General features: G+C 39.3%; 1 protein-coding gene across 3 annotated transcripts in view; it reads right to left on the reverse strand.

Annotated features, from left to right (window-relative positions):
• Nucleotides 1-226: 226 nt before the first annotated feature.
• The window catches only part of Cytip (cytohesin 1 interacting protein), a 65,304-nt gene continuing 47,128 nt past the window's right edge, over nt 227-18,402 (reverse strand). For all 3 annotated transcript variants that reach the window (XM_076569502.1, XM_076569503.1, XM_006984653.4), the window contains 5 exons: nt 16,179-16,281; nt 15,895-15,988; nt 13,148-13,217; nt 5,538-5,604; nt 227-1,697 (listed from right to left, as the gene is read on the reverse strand). In XM_076569502.1, the coding sequence (XP_076425617.1) occupies nt 1,231-1,697; nt 5,538-5,604; nt 13,148-13,217; nt 15,895-15,988; nt 16,179-16,281 (801 nt within the window). In that variant the 3' untranslated portion in view covers nt 227-1,230. The remainder of the gene's footprint in view (nt 1,698-5,537; nt 5,605-13,147; nt 13,218-15,894; nt 15,989-16,178; nt 16,282-18,402) is intronic.

Consider the following 18,402-nt stretch of genomic DNA (forward strand, 5'->3'; position numbering starts at 1 on the left):
AGTCTCTAGTGGGTGTGTTCACTAGTTATAGACAGCATGTCTCACCTAGATGCCTTTTACATCTTTTACTAGTTTGTTACTTATTATTCTACACACTTGCTTATCTCACTTTTTTCTTGTGAATCAAGTAGAAATTCACTTAAATGTTACAGTTCTGTTGAAAACGTGCACACACACACACACACACACACACACACACACACAGAACTTAGAATCAACGTAAGTCTTTATCACATGGTTCAGACCATTTACTTCAGCATATAGGTAATAAACAGTTGCATCACCAGAATAGAGACTTTAATGGATGTTGAAATAAAATAGAAAATTATGAAAGGCGAGAATACAATACAAGCATAGCTAACAGGGAAGCAAGAACTGAGGCAATACCTCTGTGGAATGCATAATGAGGAGAATCACGAAAAACATTCTTTTCCCACCCTCCTTTTTAGAATTTTAGACATTTGCAGCAAAATATAATCACAGATCTATAGGATCCTAAGATTTTTGGACTTGGTATCCATGTTTAGGCAGAAAAAAAAATTGAGATGGGCAAATAATGAGAGTCTCATTCATTTTGTTTAGATATTCAAAGAAAAAAACCTAGGGTAATGGTCTCAAGTGCCCACCTCAGCACCCCATCCCATGCTTCTCAGGAAGCTTAGCCCTTTGCCCCAATGCTAACCTCCTGCCTCACTGTCACTGAAGTGAGAAAACGCTGATGGTCATCTTTGTTTATGATCCTTTAATAGTTTGAAAAAATTAAATTCTCTCTTATGAAGGCTCCCCCAGAGGCTACTGAGAAAATTAAGCAAACAAAAAGTTTTGTAGTCTACCAAATTAAACTATGGAAAGCAACCCAATAATTATATCCTGTCACTCCATATTTACACTTGACTCCAAAGAGTTCTCCACTGCTTACACACATAGTCAGTAAAATAAATACTTGTGTATTTGTGTGGCCAGCATTAGAATGAACAGACATATTATTACATTATCTAACCTATCACTTTCTTTCTCTCATGTACTCTTAGAACTTGAGCTGTACTGGATGAAAAAAAAAAATGACAAAAGACCCAAAAATAACAACGTAAGAACTTAAAGGTCAATGCTGCTGTGAAATGAGATGTGAGCTTCACAGAGTGTACTTCCCCACTAAGGCAGGTGGAGTTCATCTAGGCAAGTAGAGAGAGAATTGCGAAACCAGCCAGTTCAAAGGGTCTCTCCCACCCATCAGAAACGACTCTCTTCCTCTTCTACCGCACGATGAAGGCCAGGGATGAATTTCAAAATTTGCTTCCGGACACTTCCCCGTCTGCTTTTCCGGGGTAGAGTTCCAAACATGCTTGAGTAATTGCTCTCCCACAAGGGGGATAAGGACCCATTGCTGGTGACACTGATGCTCCGGTTCCTCCTGGAAGAAGCATTCCTCAGAATATCGTCTCCTTCCTTGGAGAGAAAGCACTCGTCATCGGTGCTGGTCTGCCGGCTGAAGGCGCCACGGCTGGAGTCCTCGGACACACTTGTCCTGTAGCCGTCCTCGCTGTCCATGGTCAGCGAGCTCAGCCGGCTCTTACAGCTGCTCTCACTGCACAGCCGGTTCCGGTCCAGGAGGGCTGGGCCTGGCCCCAGCAGATTTCCAAACAAGGACAACTCATCCAGGTCCATGTTTTCCAAGCTTGGGGAGTTAGCTGTATCTCCTACAATACAGAGAAGAGTCTATTACGGGATCAATGTCACCAGTCCCTACAAGGAAGAACACTGGACTTTAAAGAATGCAAGAGAGGAAGGAGAAATACTTTGGCCTGAGTTTCCACTTGCACAAATATGGTTAGGAAGGAGGGTTTCCCAAACTAGCACCCATGGGCCAGTTCCTAACGAAAGGGTCATGAAAATTATAACCTAGAGTAAATTTAAAGATATTTCATGCCCATAGCTTGGATATGGAATGTACTCCAAGAGATTCATTCATGTGATCTTATTGGGAGATGGCGAAAACTTTAAAAGATGCAGGTGGCCTCCTGGGAGGATTTAGGTCACTGAGGACATGGTCTTGGATTACAGTTTCTGTGTTCTGGTCCTTTTTTTATCTCACTCTCCAGCTGCCAACAGGGCTCTTTTATTCTGCCTAGTGCTTCTGCCTTGATGAGCCATCACAGGCCCAAGCCTCATGGACTGAAGCCTCCAAACTCTGAGCCAAGTCAAACTTCTTTTTCTCTGAGATGATTTATCATAGTGTCAGATAGCAAGCATGCTTGATATGAAATCAGTTCAACCCAACTGATGCTCTGACAGTGTGACTCTGTGAACCTCCAAGTGCTAATTTCTTAAACTGTGTAACCCTGGAAACTTCTATGAAAACGTTCACAGAAGTGAGTGCAAAATAAACTCTCAGAGAAATGCTTCTCTGATTCTTATTATCTGTCTTTTAAAAAATCATAAGTTTATTATCAAGCCATTTAAAGCATATGGAAAAAAACAGTTACAAATTAGAAAACGTGCTTATTAAAGGCTTACAAGGCCAACTATGCCTTCCAGCCTTAATATTCCAAATTTCCTCCTAGAATGGCTGTAAGTTCTAGAGTGGTGCTATGCTTAGAAAGCATCTCTGTCCTCAGGCATGTACCTCTGAAAACCAAATTCTATTGCTTGGCCAAGTTTTTCCATCAATGCTTCATAACCCACAAAGGGGTTCCCCAAGCTGAATGATGAGTCACATTCTGTCCTGCCCCACCAACTTCTCATCACTCGGTCAGCTAGTGTGCTCAGAAAAGCATAACTGAGAAAGCGAGGTGTCAAGCACTCCACAGGCTATCCTGCGTTAGTCGTCTTTGCTCTGATCTCCTGTGTCTTTGCTTGGCAGCACAGAGACACTGTTCTTACTCCATTTGATGTATGAGGCCGTGCGCAGCCAACCTGCATGGTGCTTCCCTCTCTGCTACTACCTTCTGCTTGGTCTCATCTTACAATGGGCTGATAAAGCTGGATGGAAGAGTAACTGCTTTCTAGACCCTCATGTTCTAGAAAGCAGATGAATGAACACCCTCAAAAAATGGGCAACAATATAGCTCCCAATGTTCAATCTAATTAAGACTGTCCCTGTACATGTAGGAACGGTACCCACTGGGCTGTTTGGAAACTGTCAGTAGTTCAAATAAAGTCTTCTGAGATGCCCCATGTCTATGAGAGCCAGGAATTTGAACAAGGCTTCAATGAGTCTTTGCTCCCCCCCCCCCTTGGAAAAGAAATCTTCTGGTTCCTCAAAATGTAATCTGATACAGCTGGGCATGATGTGGCATTCCTTTAGCTGGCATCAGAAAGGTGAGGCAAGAGAGTTTCAAAGCCCTCTCTCAAAACAACAACAACAACAACAACAAAAAAAAAATTAACTGAAATTCATTAAAAAGAAAAGTGGGTCAGTGAGATGACTCAGTGGGCAATGGTCAACCTGATAACCTGGGGTCAGTCCCTTCCCACGGGCACAAAATGTGTCTGTGCATATTTGTGTGAGCATAAACACACACAAACAGAATAAATAAATAATTTTTTAAAAGAGAAGTAACTTATACAAGTTTCAAACTTGTCTAGCCAAAATTGCAAAACAAGTCTCTATACTGTTACCAATGTCTAAATGATGACTAGATTTACAAGGAACTCCAGAAAAATAAAAGACTATAAGATACAAAGTAGAATATACTTGGATAGATATTTGTCAAAAGAAGACATGAAATTGGCCAACAGATATATGAAAAAATGCCTGGTGTCATTAATTAGCTGGTAAACACAAATAAAACCATAATGACTCACCTTACCCCTACAGGAATGCTTATACCAAAAAGACACAGGTGCAAAATTAATGGTGAAGATGTGGAGAGAAAAAAAATCCTCCCACAGTTCAACTACTGTGGAAAACAGTATGAAGGCTCCACATAAACCAAAAACAAAACAAGACAAAAAATATCCACCATACTGCCATATGATCCAGTAATGTTACCAGTGCATGCCCACTGAAAACAGACTCAGTGTATCCACAAAACCTGCACTTGTGTGCTCATCTTACCACTATTCACAGAAATCAAAACCTGGGCTCTACAAAGACACCTATCAATTGACAAATGGAGGGATAAAATACAGCACATGCACAGTGGAATACCATTTACTCAGGAAAAACTTAAGAAGTTTCATTATTTGTGATAGTATGGTCATGGAGATCAGTGTGTTAAATGGAGGAGTCCAAGTATGCAAACACAAATATGAGATGATCTCATTTCGTGTGCAATATGAAAATGTCTGCTGGTCTAATAGTGGTTAAGAGGATAATGGTGGTGACCAGAGGCTGGGCAGAGGTGTAGAGATGGGAGAGGTAAATGGAAACCCTGACCCATGGGCACTAGTTACAGTTAGGTAAGAGTGAGAGCTTCAGTGTGCTTCACATGGTGGGGTGACTAGAGCTAACATGAATCTACTATAAACTTCCAAAAGCTAGAACAAAGATATTTGAAGAGCTTTTACTACCAAAAAGACACAAATGTCTGAGGAGCTAATTAGTTTGTCTTGACTTAAACATCATATAATGTCCACATCACATCACAACATATCATATGATATTCATGACCAGATATCATTTTTTGTGGTTTTATAACTCAATTTTAAGTGATTTTTAGATGGCAGCTTTTCTGCAAAGTAGTTACCATTTGAACGAATATTCCAGATGCTAAACAGAGGTTAGAGCAGAGTGTTACCTGAAGAAGAGATGACCTACATCCCTGCCCTCATGGCTAGTGACCTCAGTACATTACAGTGCATAGAGATAGACTTCCCTTCCTGCCAGCTATAATGCTGCGTGCCTGGAATTTCAGTGCATGGGGGACCAAAGCATGAGGATGCTAGCTTGGGCTGAAGAATGAACACGAGGTTATGCAGGGTTATATAGCAGGGCACTGTCTCAACCTACCTCCCAAGAAAGAAGTCACCACCTCAAGTAACACAACAGAGAGTAGACCAGCTGACTAGATTAAACTCCTTGCTTCAAAATGCATAGACAGTAAACTCCTCTTACCAGCATAATAATCTTACGTGTCTGTCTTGGTCCTGAGGTTTTCGGCATCAATGTAACGAATATAATTTGAAAAGTGGTTGGCGTTCTATCTATGAAGTACACAGCCATGCCAGTTTGATTCAGCCAGAATCATTTACAGGAATCTAATTCATTGGCTGGTGTGGTAGAAGTAGCAGGCAATGTTATCTCCAGCTCTTCCGGAGTTGTTGTTGGTCACCTATGGCAAGTGTGTGCGTTCCTATGCCCACATAGGTTTGCATAGGCATATGCACTGTGTGTGGAGAAGGCAGTGCAGTTTGACTCACCCTCCTCCAAACACACAGGTCACCCCTGTGTTCATCCCATCAAAACACAGACTAGTATCCTTCTTTGGTGCTAACTAAACTTTTACTGTAATAGTGATCATCTTAAAATATGTGTATGCAGAAACACTGAGAGGGTGTGATGAGAATGTGGTTTCCTGACAGGAAATTGAGCTTACCATGCAGCAGGCGCTGTTCCTGTAAGTGTAGAGACCTGAACTCCACCCATTTTTTCTTCAAAGTTTGCTGTGAGAAAGATGGGGGGAGAAAAGTTCTGAGTCGTAGGAAATCCCAAGCAGGCAAGGCAATAGAGACTGACAGCATGACCAGCTACTCCCACTCTTTAAAGGATTGTGCTAAATGACAGAGGACATGAGGAATACTGATTTCTCAAGGGCCAACAAGTCTTCTTTTCAAAAACAAGAAAACCAATGAAGTTATTGTAGTTTTATTTCGAAAATATGGAACCAGATTGCTCACATTTGAAAAACCTTGTTAGCTGTTTCTACATGAATGATACAAATAACATGGAATAGAAACCCCAGTCTTAGAACCGGAGGAGTTAACAGATTGAAAGGTTTGTACCAGCAACTAAAGGTTAGTAAATGCTTACTCAAGACCATTGTCAGTCAATGAGTCTGGGCTCTGAAACAATCCTTTTATTGGACATCTACCTGGAACACAGTTAAGTACCCTAACTTTGTTTGTTTTGAGATATCATCTCATGTAGCCCAGGTTAACCTTGAGTCTTGATTTTACTATGTAGTTGAAGATCATATTGAACTTTGGATTCTCCTACTTTCAATTCCCAAGTACACAGTCCACTATGTCATTTATGAGGTTCTGGGGAGCAATCCCAAGTCATAAAAATGCATATTAAGCAAGCACTCTACCAACCGAGCTGTATCCCCAGCCCACAGCCCCTGACATCACAACTCTTTTTCCCTTGGCTGCTGTGGCAAATGAAAAGAGTGACCATCGTGACAATTAGGAGACCAGGAGAACAGTCACATGTGGCCTGGCCTGGTCCAGCCACATAGTAGCCAAGTCAACGGAAGTCAAAGCCAACTGGGAAGAAGCCATCTGGACAGGCAGGTGTAACATGCTCACTCTTCTTCCTGTTTCCTGTGCCCTGGTTCACCCCTGCCTTTGCTATTTTAGGTCCCCAGCAAGGCCAGCATGTGGGCACAGCTCAGATTTGCCAAGGACATTTATCCATAAGAAAGATGGCCTAGTTGGAAAAGAGCAGGACTTTGTACACCACCACCTGGAGGGAATAAGTGATGATTAAAATAGAAAGATTTTTTTTCAGATGTACATTTGGAAGGAAATGGGAGAAAGAGAAGAAAATAAAATCTCAAGAACATCATTCAATGAGTAAGAGGAGCAGGGGTCATGCCTCGGTCTGTAGAACACTCAATCTGTCTCACAGCAGCAGCTGAAGCCATTCTACGATGGCCAATATTCAGTCAAATAACAAAAGCGACAAATTGCTTAGCTCAGTTAATTTGTTTTTCCTTCTGAACCATGAAATTCTTCTACAGTAGTCCTAGGAGTGCTGGTCCCGTCAGTCACCATTCTTGTCATCTTATAAGTCTATAGTTATATGAAGACCAGACTCGGAGGCTTGTGGAGCACAGGACTGGCCAGTGCCACCATATGTACCTACACATGTCTTCTTTGCTAAAGATATTTATCTCCAAGAAAATAGAGCACAGGAGAGAACAGGACGGGTTGTCAGTCAAAACTAAAAACACAAAGACAAAAATGTTATCATTCTGAATTTAGTTTTCAAAAGTATGAGGACAGAGATTTCCAAACAGTTCATATTTGTAACAGAAGGTTTTAAGATCACTGGTTTGCTGGTCTAACCCAGTTATCTAAATGTGCCATGGCTTATACCTGGAAAACACCAGTATAAAGAGGAGAGAAATCAAAGCGATTGTTTTCGATCTGAAACTGTTTTCTATTATCCTCAGGGTTGTTCCTGTCTGTGTTACCGCCATCACCATCATACATTCAGTCAGATCCAAATTCTCTGTGTCAGATGAGTGTGAAAGCATATATGGATCTGGCCATCCCACGTTATGTCACTGGACCCATACGTGGCAGCTGAAGGAACGGATGAATATTGTTGAACAAATATACTAGAGAACAGCTTCCTAAAAACAACCCTCAGCTATCACGGGCTGAGTTGGGTTCCAGACATGGCCCCAATATTTTCAGTCTACATAAGACAAATCACATTTCTCCTGCCAGCTAATCCTTTCACTGTGCCCTTACAAATAATGTGCCATTAATTTTCATAATTTTGTTTGTAGACTGGAAAATAAAATTTCACTGAAGCAAAATATTTCTCTCTATATATAATAGTAATAATAAGTAACAGAGACATTTAAAACTAGCTCTTTTAACTAGTTTACTATTTGTGCTAAGCATCTGGAGCATGGGTTAAGATAAAGGAAATCCCTGAAAATGTGACTCAGAAGGGACAACTTCTTCCAGAGAAGAGACTGGGGATCTACACAGTCTTTGCAAATAGAATGCCCATGTGTATAGGATGCAAAATAAATGCCATTGTGCAGAGGAAGCCAGCCTGACTTTAGTTATAGGTCAGACCCAGTCATCTCTGCCTTGAAGGATTAACTACATGTTTATCATTTCAAGATTGGTTACAAGACAAATGCAAAATGGTAAGCAGAAATGAATTTCAAGCTATCAAACAGAAGCATCGAGAGTTAGCTAGGAACTTAAATTCTGCTGTAATATGTGGTTTAAGTGTGTCTATTTAACACAAAGAACTCAGCCAAATTTCCTTCTTGACAAATGAACCCTGGCGGAGTATTAGGCACTTAGAAAAGGAAGCTGACAAATGCTGCTAGCAGCTGGAGGCGCCTTGGGAAACAGGAGCATAGCAACACCTCATGATCTGAACCACACTGCATTTACTCTCTGAGAGAGGCAGTCAAGCTGCCAGACCTGGCCCTGCAAGGGGAGCTTTGAAGCACTGTGTGGAGGGAATTGTACAACTATCTCAGGGAGATGAAGAAGAAGCTGACGTTCAACCACACAGCATCCTCAGATGCTCAATGACAGGAAAGGCATGGCACTCAGAACATGGATTCTCTCCAAGCAACATAGCAACAGGAAGGATTAAAAACTGACACTAAGTAAGATTGCTATAAATTCTGATAGAAAAATGAAAAAAAAAATCAGTGTTCATAAGCACAAAAAAGTTGAGAGAAATAAGATCAGATAGATATAAAAAAGGAACATTTGTCAATAAAGTATAAATCACACCTAAAAGCTAATTAGAATACAAATAACAAGGATGCTCCTGGAGTCATTATGAAGGAAAACAATCCAAAAGAACCTAAGGAATTTCTAACAAAATTCCACAGGGTAATGTGGGAAGAAACAAAGACAATGCATCTAATGAAACGGTTTGTCCAGAGCTTGATTCACATGTCTTGTAGACATAAAAATCAGTGGCAATTTTAGACAGTATGAATTGAGGTATGAGTTTGGGCCTAATTAAGTTATAGTGAAAAGCAGCCAGGAGAGAGATGGAGGGAGAGAAACACACACACACACACACACACACACACACACACACACACACACACAGAGAGAGAGAGAGAGAGAGAGAGAGAGAGAGAGAGAGAGAGAGAAATGGGGGAGGGGTAATATAATTAGAAAGTACTCTACAGAAAATGACCAAGAGGAAAAAAAGAAAACATGAAAGTAGACTACGTGAAAAATGAGGACAAAAATGATGTCTATAGCAGAGGGTTAAATGTTAAGAATGAGCTATACCAGGCCCTGCCATGTATTTGAAAATTAGAAAACTTTATTGACCAAAACAGAACTCGGTAAAGCTAGTCCAGAAAGAATATTTGAGTAGTTTTACTAATAATAAAGAAATTGAAATGGTGGTTTAAAAGTCTTCCCTCCAGAAAGCACCCCAGTCCTGATGATGCAGATGGCATTACAAAAATTCTACCAGAGAACAAAAGAGGAACAACCCAGCTCACACTATAAACTTAGTAAAGTTAACACTGAAACCCACAAAGGAGCCTGAGCAATAAAACTATAGGTCAATTAAAGCTATTTTCAAAATTCGCCAGCAGTAGCAAAGTAAACCTAAAAGAACAGAAAATGATTGTACATCTCAAGATAATCATGCTGGGTTTATGTTCAAAATTAAAGGGTGCTTTCACATTAGAAAAATACTTAGCAGCATTCATCATATTGATAGATATTTTTAACAAATCTTTAAAAAGACGTTCTTATCAGAAAAGGTGGTGAATAGAATTTAATACATAAGCATCATAAAAACCAGCAAAAAGGTGGTTTAGATGGGAGCCTCTTAACCTGTGAAAGAGCTGGGAGAACCCCCTTAAAGGACAAAAGAAGGATGCCCATGATTGGTCCCCTCATCATAAGCCACTCCTCGCCCGAGACAGCACAGCAGAGAAGAAAAGGAACCAGATCAATTTTGTACACTTATTATCCTTATAGAGCACACCAAATAATACACAAATAGCTTAAGGGAGATTACATGGTCTAACAAAGAGCCTGATTTTTAACAACAACATAAAAATGACTGACTTATACCGATACATTAACCATAAAAGCTTTTCTTTACAAAAAAAATCCCATAATAAAATCATAAAGTACAAAGGATAATACAAGAAACAACTATATGATCTATGTGTAAAATTATTGGATTTTATGAAAGATGCAAAGAAAAATAGTAACATTGCTAAGATAACTATGGTGGGGGGGTTGGGGTGAGAATGGGCAGACAGGAGGGAGGGGAAATGTAGCTGGGATGTAAAATAGATAAATAAATAATTTTTCTTAAAAAAAAAGGTAAGTGTGGTAGTTTAAATGTAATTGGGCCCCATAAGCTTGTAGAGACTGGCACTATTAGAGGTGTGGCCCTTTTGGAGTAGGTGTGGCCTTGTTGGAGGAAGTGTGTCACTGTGGAAGCAGGATTTGAGGTCTCCTAGGGTCAAGCCATTCCGAGTGTGGACACAGTTCACTTCCTATTGCCTGTGGATCAAGATGTAGAACTCTCAGTTCCTTCTCCAGCAAATGTTTGCCTGCCTGCCACCTTGTCCCACCATGATGATAATGGACTAAATCCATGAAACTGCAAGCTGCCCAATTAGATGTTTTTCCTTTATAACAGTTGCTGTGACCATGGTGTCTCTTCACAGCAATAGAAACCCTAACTAAGACAATAACCTAGCAACAAGAAAATGAAATGCCATGTAATAATGTTCTTGGCACTGACTTATCTATATAGAATGAAATGTCAATCAAACCTATAGCATTTATTCATGGAACTTGACAACCTGACAGATGAGCAACAGACTAAGAGCATTGTCCAATTAGGTAGCACACTGAGTTGAACATAAAAAAAACAAATTGACCAGTGGACTACAATGGAGAATATGTGAGTAAATATGGACTTACATGAAAAATTTTCTAAAATATAAGTTTCACAGCAATTCAGGAATTCAGTTAAGGAGAAAAGAAAAATACAAAATAAATTATATTGGGAGAACTGCCTGTGAATATGGAAAAAAGTCAAATTGCCATATTTTATAGTACATGTAAAGATTATTTCTGGATTAATTAAAGACTTCAATATGAAAAAGAAAAAAATTAATTAAAAAATATTTTAATGTAGATGACTGACAACTGATCCATATTTAGGAGCGCCTTTATAAACAAATATATCAAAGGTTTTTCAAAGAACCAGGGAAACAAAAACTTAGGCCTCATTAACCTAAAGTACTTTCAATTACCTAGAAACCAGTTCTTCAAGAGTAGCAGAGAAATATTAGAACATTTCTGGAAAGATCTGGTGGTCACCATTTAATGAAATAATATGCAAGAATGACAAACACCCACAGATGAAAGTTAAAAGAAGGAGTAATACAAGCACCCCGAAGAGACACATTCGTGTATGTTTCCGCTTTAAGCTACTCACAATAAATTCTCACATTATGTATGCTTTAATTGATGAAATGCTATAAAGTAAATAACACTCAGGAAGATGATTCTTTAAACAGACATTCAAAGTATATTAAGGACCTACTTATATTCTGGAAGAGAACAGAGATGTTGAAAGGCTTGCATGTTGGTAGTTAAAACTAGTTAATTATGTACATTAAAATTACAGAAATTTTGTTAAAGTTATATTCAAAGAGTAGGAGTTGCTGAAAAGCATGAAATAATGTTTTGCTCAAATAACTTCATTTCATGAAATATGAATGCATTATTTCATTAATAAAACAAAATCATTAGCCTATTTTTCATTACCCTTTTTTAAAGCAAAAGACTGAGAACTTAACATTTGAAAGAAGATGTTCACCAAGATCATTGCTGTTTACGAAAATAAATTAAATTTTGGAAGTTTTAATAAACATAAACATAGTATAGAGCACTTATTACCTCTCATAAAAATGCAATATGAATATTGGAAGCAGTTCTCTAAAGTGAAGAATAATACAATAATTTACAATATACTGAAGATCCTAGCCAATGCTATATGAGAAGAAAAGTAAATTATTTGAATAATTGAACTAAAGATATAAAACTTAAAATACAAAAGATTATCTTTTTAGCTAGAGAACACATTTGAAAATGCATGAATGAAATTATTCTGGAGTATATGAAGTATGCAATAAAAATGGGAAAACTTATATTCAAAGTGAGAAAAGTGAAAGCCACAAAGATTTCAGTTGTTCTCACATATTCTGTGAACACAATTTAATCTCTATCAATATCTGAGCAGAGAGGATTCTTTGATGATTATTTTAAACTGATTTTGAAATTCGTGGGAATGGACACTTCTGCAAGAGTGTCAAAGCCAATATTGATGAGGCTTGCTAGTGTATGGTGGAAGGGAAAGATTCTAGATAAAACATAATTACAGTGAACTGTACCCTTGAAATCAATAGTTAATAAATGTACTTCACTAGAAAAACTAATGAATGCAGATTTTTTACAAAGTACAAGTAAGTAGCTTGCTTGTAGCCAAGCTATCTCTGCATAGGCTGGCTGCTCCATTGTCCTACAGGCATTGGGTGGTCAGCTGGGACCTGGGAAGAGTCAGGAGCATCTTTGACTCACTCTGTGTGTGTCTGGAGTTCATAATTTGGAAGGCTCACCAACCTAGATAACTGAGATTTTGAAAACCTTCGAAGAGCCATGCTAGTGAATTTGCATTGAGCAGCCTGCATTAGGCACTTGCAACCTAAAAAGGTTGGTTCTTGCAACCTTTTCCTTTCCTTTCAAGGTAACAGTGTGTTTACCAGTGGAGGCAAATTCAAGGACAGCTGCAGGGTTGGTGATAGATAGTCCATTGTCGGAATGGTAGAGAAGGAAAGGACAATGGGAAAGTAAAAGTGATGGATCCACCAGCATTCTGCAGCACTCAGTGTTTACTCCTACACTTTTTTTCCCCCTTAAGCAAAATGTAAATCAAAAGTGATCACAGGTGCATCAATGAACAGTTCTTCAGGTAAGATGCCTTCCTGCTGGCTTTCTGAGCCTCATAGACTCTGAATGAGGAAGGAAGAGGGTGATTTACACATATTCACAGTCTCAGATATTTCTGCAAAAGTAATTGTGTGGCCCTTGAGAAGTCAGCAGTTTGGATGCATCCTGACATTTCCCCTTCAAGGGCTATCTCAGTTCCTTAGAGAGATTATTATTCTGCTACTCACACATTCAAGGATGAAAAAGGACGTGCTGTGTTAAATCAAAGTACCTTTAAAGCTTGCAACTTTGCTTCAAGCTCTGCTCTCCTGTGAATCATTGTTCCATTAAGAGTCTCTATCCTGTTTGAAGAGAAGGGAAAGGTGGGGGTGAATAACGAGCTAGCCATTCAAAGAGGTACCATCCTTATGAAGCACTGCATGTGACGAGCAAACTATACTTGAAATTCAACATAAATGTCACCTTTCCTATGGCTCTCGACTATGGAGGGTGGACATTTGAGTGTCTGGACTTAAGCCAAATTTCCCAACAACACTAGGAGATAGAAAAGGGGATGAAAAACTCCCTGACAAATAGTAAAGGGAAAGATCCTGGTTAATTTACAAACCGTAGCTCATTTTCCAGAAGGTACTATATGCTAATGGTGGTTGCTCTCCACCAGAATCTATTTTTGCCTGGACAGGCTGAATAACCTCAGTCATTTGGTGAACATTCATTGGGCATCTACTATGAGCCAGGTAGCATGTCAACAAAAATGGTATTCAGGACTTTCACTACAGGGAACTCAATGTGCTAGTTGTTAAAACAGGGACATTTTTCTGCAACCTCATATGGCTATTTCATTTCAAAACCTTTAGTTCACAAATGGCCAGCCTAGAATTATCAGTTTAACAATGTTCTTCTCATCCTACATCCAAGATTTTCTAAAAATGGCAGACTTGTTCTCCCAGGAGCTGGTGTATTTTCACTGTTGTTTTGACTACAAATCTTCCATCCAAGAATGATAGCTAATTTCACCTTTGAATCACTCTATTAAGCATTTTAAAGTATTTGTCCTAATTCTTTTTGACTATCAAAGTGTAATTATTTACAAGAATGTGAGAAAACGTAAAGATGTGGTAAGAGCACTATATGTGAACCACCTTTCCTCTATTCTTCCAGCATCAGACCCAACGGAGTAAGAGGATAGTACAAATTCTGTCTGATTTAATTGAGACAATCTGTTTTGTGGACAATAGAATCACTATAGAACTCCATAAGACCCAGTCTTGTTCTAGCCCATCTAAGCAATGGATGTGCACAGCTGTAGAGATGGACCATTCCTTCAGTATTTGTTCATGCTATTTCACATTTTACCGATCTGTTGATTTCGAAGAACCATCTCTAACCATATTTATCTATGGTCTTCTTGCTTCATCTATGTGGGACATACCTTTCTCTCACCAATAGCATTGTATCTTGGATTCTATCTGGTCCTAGGTTTCTTCAAGGCAAGACCTTTCCTAACTTTTACCTGGAAGTATTAAAGCTCAGAGGGTGGGGCTCAACTCTACCATCATCAGTTATCTCTTAAAATTGCTTCAACACACCCATTCAAAGCTACCTCTGAAGTATCAGTGAAGAATCTGGTAGATTCTACTAGCAGCTCACAATGAACAGCTGCAACTGGAAGGAGCAGACACTGACATCCAAAGCAGGTTGGATCCTGTTACCACTCACTACTCAGCTGAACTCAACTTTACCTCTGGCACTTCCTTTATGTACTTCTGGTACATAAAGGAATAAACCAAACCCAGGCTGACAAAAAGGCTATGGAAAAAAATGAATTAGGTAATGCTGAAACCACCTAACTCAGAATAAAATCTAAACTCCCTGGCACAGCAATGCATCTCAAGATCTGATGTATGGCCAACTATGACTTCATCGCTCATACTTTCTCTCTAATCCACCAGCCACCAAATTTACATTGTCCTCGGGGTATGCCACATCTATTTCCAGAGCTCAAAGACATCTTTATTTACCTACATGTTTCTCCCAGTTCATATGGCCATTCCTTCCCTCTGTTTAGTCTCAGCTCCAGAGTAGAGCACTTTGAACATCGAATCTCAGCTGGCCACCTTCATATTCCATGTTCTCCCCTGCTGCATTATTCTCCTTTCTTATAGAGGTTATTCATAACTGCAATTTAAAAACTTCAGGCTTTTCTTACAAGTCTTCTATCATTTTTAGAGTTCAAAAGTATTTGTTTTTTGCCTCTTTAGACATACACAGAGATTAAAAAAACTTAATATTTTCTCAGTATAGATGACTTTAATGCAATAATAAATTTGATTATAACTGCTTATTAATATCTTATTGGGTTCTTGGAACAAGTAAAAGCAAGCCCAATGCTGTCTGTTTTCTTAGACAGTTATGATGATGGGTAACAATGAGTGTCCCTGTAGATATATCTACTTGAGATTTTTAAGATCAGTCTCAAAGATTAAACCCATTGAGCAGCTGAGAAGACCAGAGTCATTCTGATAAGTTGAATGTTAGTATATGTTACTGTGTATATTCCAAGGTGGTGAAAGTTGAGGAAACATTTTTTTATTATTCTTTATGGAAGAGTAACAGAGGTAAAACAAGATGCTTGAGAAATATGAGAAAGAAAAAAAAATGTTGTAGCTGAAAGATGACATGAACCATAGAAATAGGACAAATTTCTGTCGGTCCAAAGAAACATGTGCCAGTTTAATTGAATTGGATAGTAAACCTATATCAGTAAATGATGTCCCTTCTACAAAGCACCTTTGTCTAGTGACATCCTTTTACTTCAGATGTTGAAAATACGTTCATGACTCATGAAACCTTGAGAAACAAAAGGAACCCATAAAAGTACCAATGCCCATCCCAAAGCTGTGCAAGCTGCCTCCCTTCTGGTAAGTCACAGACAAATAGCTTATTCATTCACCCTCTCAGGCATTCTCAGAGACCAAAACATCTTTGAAACCCCATAGCAACTAAGTGGATATTTACGTTAGCAGATTTCCTGATGATCGGATCAGGTCAACTACTTGTTTGTGGGTAAAGCCTTCTGTGCTCACACCATTGATATTTGCAAGGATGTCACCTGTGAGATGCCAAGAAAAGCAAGTAGTTTATTAGTTACTTAAACAAAGCCTCCTGCCATGAAAATGAAGACAAACAAGCAAGTTCCAACCATAGCATCACTCAAGAAAATTCAAAGCAACAACTGCTTCCAAACCTTCAAGAGTTTCTTACTATTTAAATGGCTTCTAGCATGAGCAGAACTACATTACCAGCTTGCAGGCCAGCACAGTGAGCAGGGCTATCTTCTTGTACTTTGTAGATCATAGTGCATACTTCGGAGGAGCAGATGTTCTGGTTCTGGAGCCTGTAGGTCTATAAAAATTTAAGTGGATACATAGTAACTTTTCAAAGAAGTCAACCAATGTTTGTCAAAACATAAAATCATGTCAGTAGCATTAAGTGGCATATTAGATAAGTGCAAGGGACAACTGTGGAAAAGCATCCCTCGCTGTGGACTGAACTGAAGGTACCAATTTTGCAATTCCAGCAGATAATCAGCAGCCAATTCCATTCATAAAACACATCTGGCATGGAAAACGAAACTGGGATGCAAGTGGCTCAAAATGGTCAGTTTCCAAGCCTAAGAGACCACCTGATGCTATGTCAGTGTATTCATTAAGAAAAAATTAAGCTTCTTATATCTCATTGGGATGAAAATAATGATAGCCATGTGCAAAGGAAAAGATGCAGACTAAAGCAAGCATTGGAGGAGAGTGTGAGATTCAGAATATCCATTAGGGAGACCAACCAACAGTGGTTTACATTAAATCAGAATTCTGCAAATAGTGACAGACTTGCCTGGATTTATTCCAAGTGCTCTAACTGGCCTGAGCCATTTCATTTCTGAGCACACAAGACCCCTCCTGCCCCGAATTCTCACCAGTTCTTCGGTCATCCAATTAAATAAAAAAGAGACATGCTTCCCTGGGTGTCTCAGTTTGATCCAAATAGTTCAGTGGTACTGGGTTTTATTGTTGATGTTTTTAGTTTGCTCTTCAAAATGTATAAAAACACTAAGGAAACATGTGCTACATATAGCACTCCCATAACTCCAAAGAAGCATGCTTTCCTATTTACTACATTTTAATTGTGGGGTGGAATTCCATCTAGAGTCAAAAATCAGTGTTTTGAGTTGCCTTTTAAAGACCTGATTACTAAAAATTAAGGCACATTAGAGTATTGCTTCCTTCTGAGAAATTCATGGCTGAGATGCCGTAATCAGTCACACCCAGATCACTTCTAGAGCTAACCACTTGGTTCTGTTAAATGCTAAGAGATTTTTGCTTAACTATAGTGCATTTAGAATACACTATTTGAAAAGTAGAGCAGCTTTATGTGGCCCATAACACAGGTCCCACCTGTATCAGAAACCTTTTTGAGAGTTTCCTGCCCTAGACCACACTGCAGTTCAGCTCCTTCTAGAAATGGAAGCCAATCTAGTTCATGTGCAGCAGGAGCCAAAGACTGAACTTATACACCTTTCAGAAGTCACTGTTCTAGCAGTCCTCATCAATGAGGAGACCTGCCTTCCATTCCCAGGTGTCAAAGTGAGTACAGTGCAGGAAAAGCACTTTGATTTATGTAGCTAAAAATTCTGTCTAGATATAGAGAGGCAAAACCAGAAGCCATGAAAGCATAGAAAAGAATACTTGGTCAAATAATATTCCCCATCTCCCACCCTCCTCCCACATCTCCTATCACGTGCTTCTGTTGGCTTGGAAAGAATTTTCCAAGAGCATCCCTGCAAACTCTTGACTTCTGAGATAAGATGTATGTGCTGTAGCTCAGAGGTGGAACCATCAGGTCTCATTGAGTTTCTAAGTTTTCATGTTTCTGTGGCCTGTTGTCTAGTAACGATGATGTTGACTTTGATTCTACACACATGCTTGTGGAGAGAGAAACGGAAGGAAGCAGTGATGTGTATCCCACCAGAGTGGGAAAACAAGATGAGCAGGTGCTCAGTCACCCTGGTTCCAGTTTTTATCACTAGGCAACCTCGAAGAGGCAGTGATAAACATGAGTATCTCACCAGGTGGTGGTGGCACACGCCTTTAATCCCAGCATTCGGGAGGCAGAGGCAGGAGGATCTCTGTGAGTTCGAGGCCAGAATGAGTTCCAGGAAAGGCACAAAACTATACAGAGAAACCCTGTCATGAAAAAAAAAAAAAACAAAAAAACAAAAACAAAAAACAAAACAAACATGCAGTATCTCTTGAGAGAAAGGCAAACGGCTCATGGGGGGGGGGTGTCCATACTTCTAAAATCCTATAGATTTAGCCCATTTTTGCACAAAATTATGTCTCAATGATTTTGTGGTAAATTTTAAAGTAAGGAGCTCAGAAAGCAGAAACCTCTTCTCCCATGACTTCCTTGTTCACTCCGTGTTGTTTCTTTACTTATGAAGCATGTTTAACGTAGCAGCTTCCTGATCCT

The sequence above is a fragment of the Peromyscus maniculatus genome, chromosome 4, assembly GCF_049852395.1.
Source record: "Peromyscus maniculatus bairdii isolate BWxNUB_F1_BW_parent chromosome 4, HU_Pman_BW_mat_3.1, whole genome shotgun sequence".
NCBI lineage: Eukaryota > Metazoa > Chordata > Mammalia > Rodentia > Cricetidae > Peromyscus > Peromyscus maniculatus.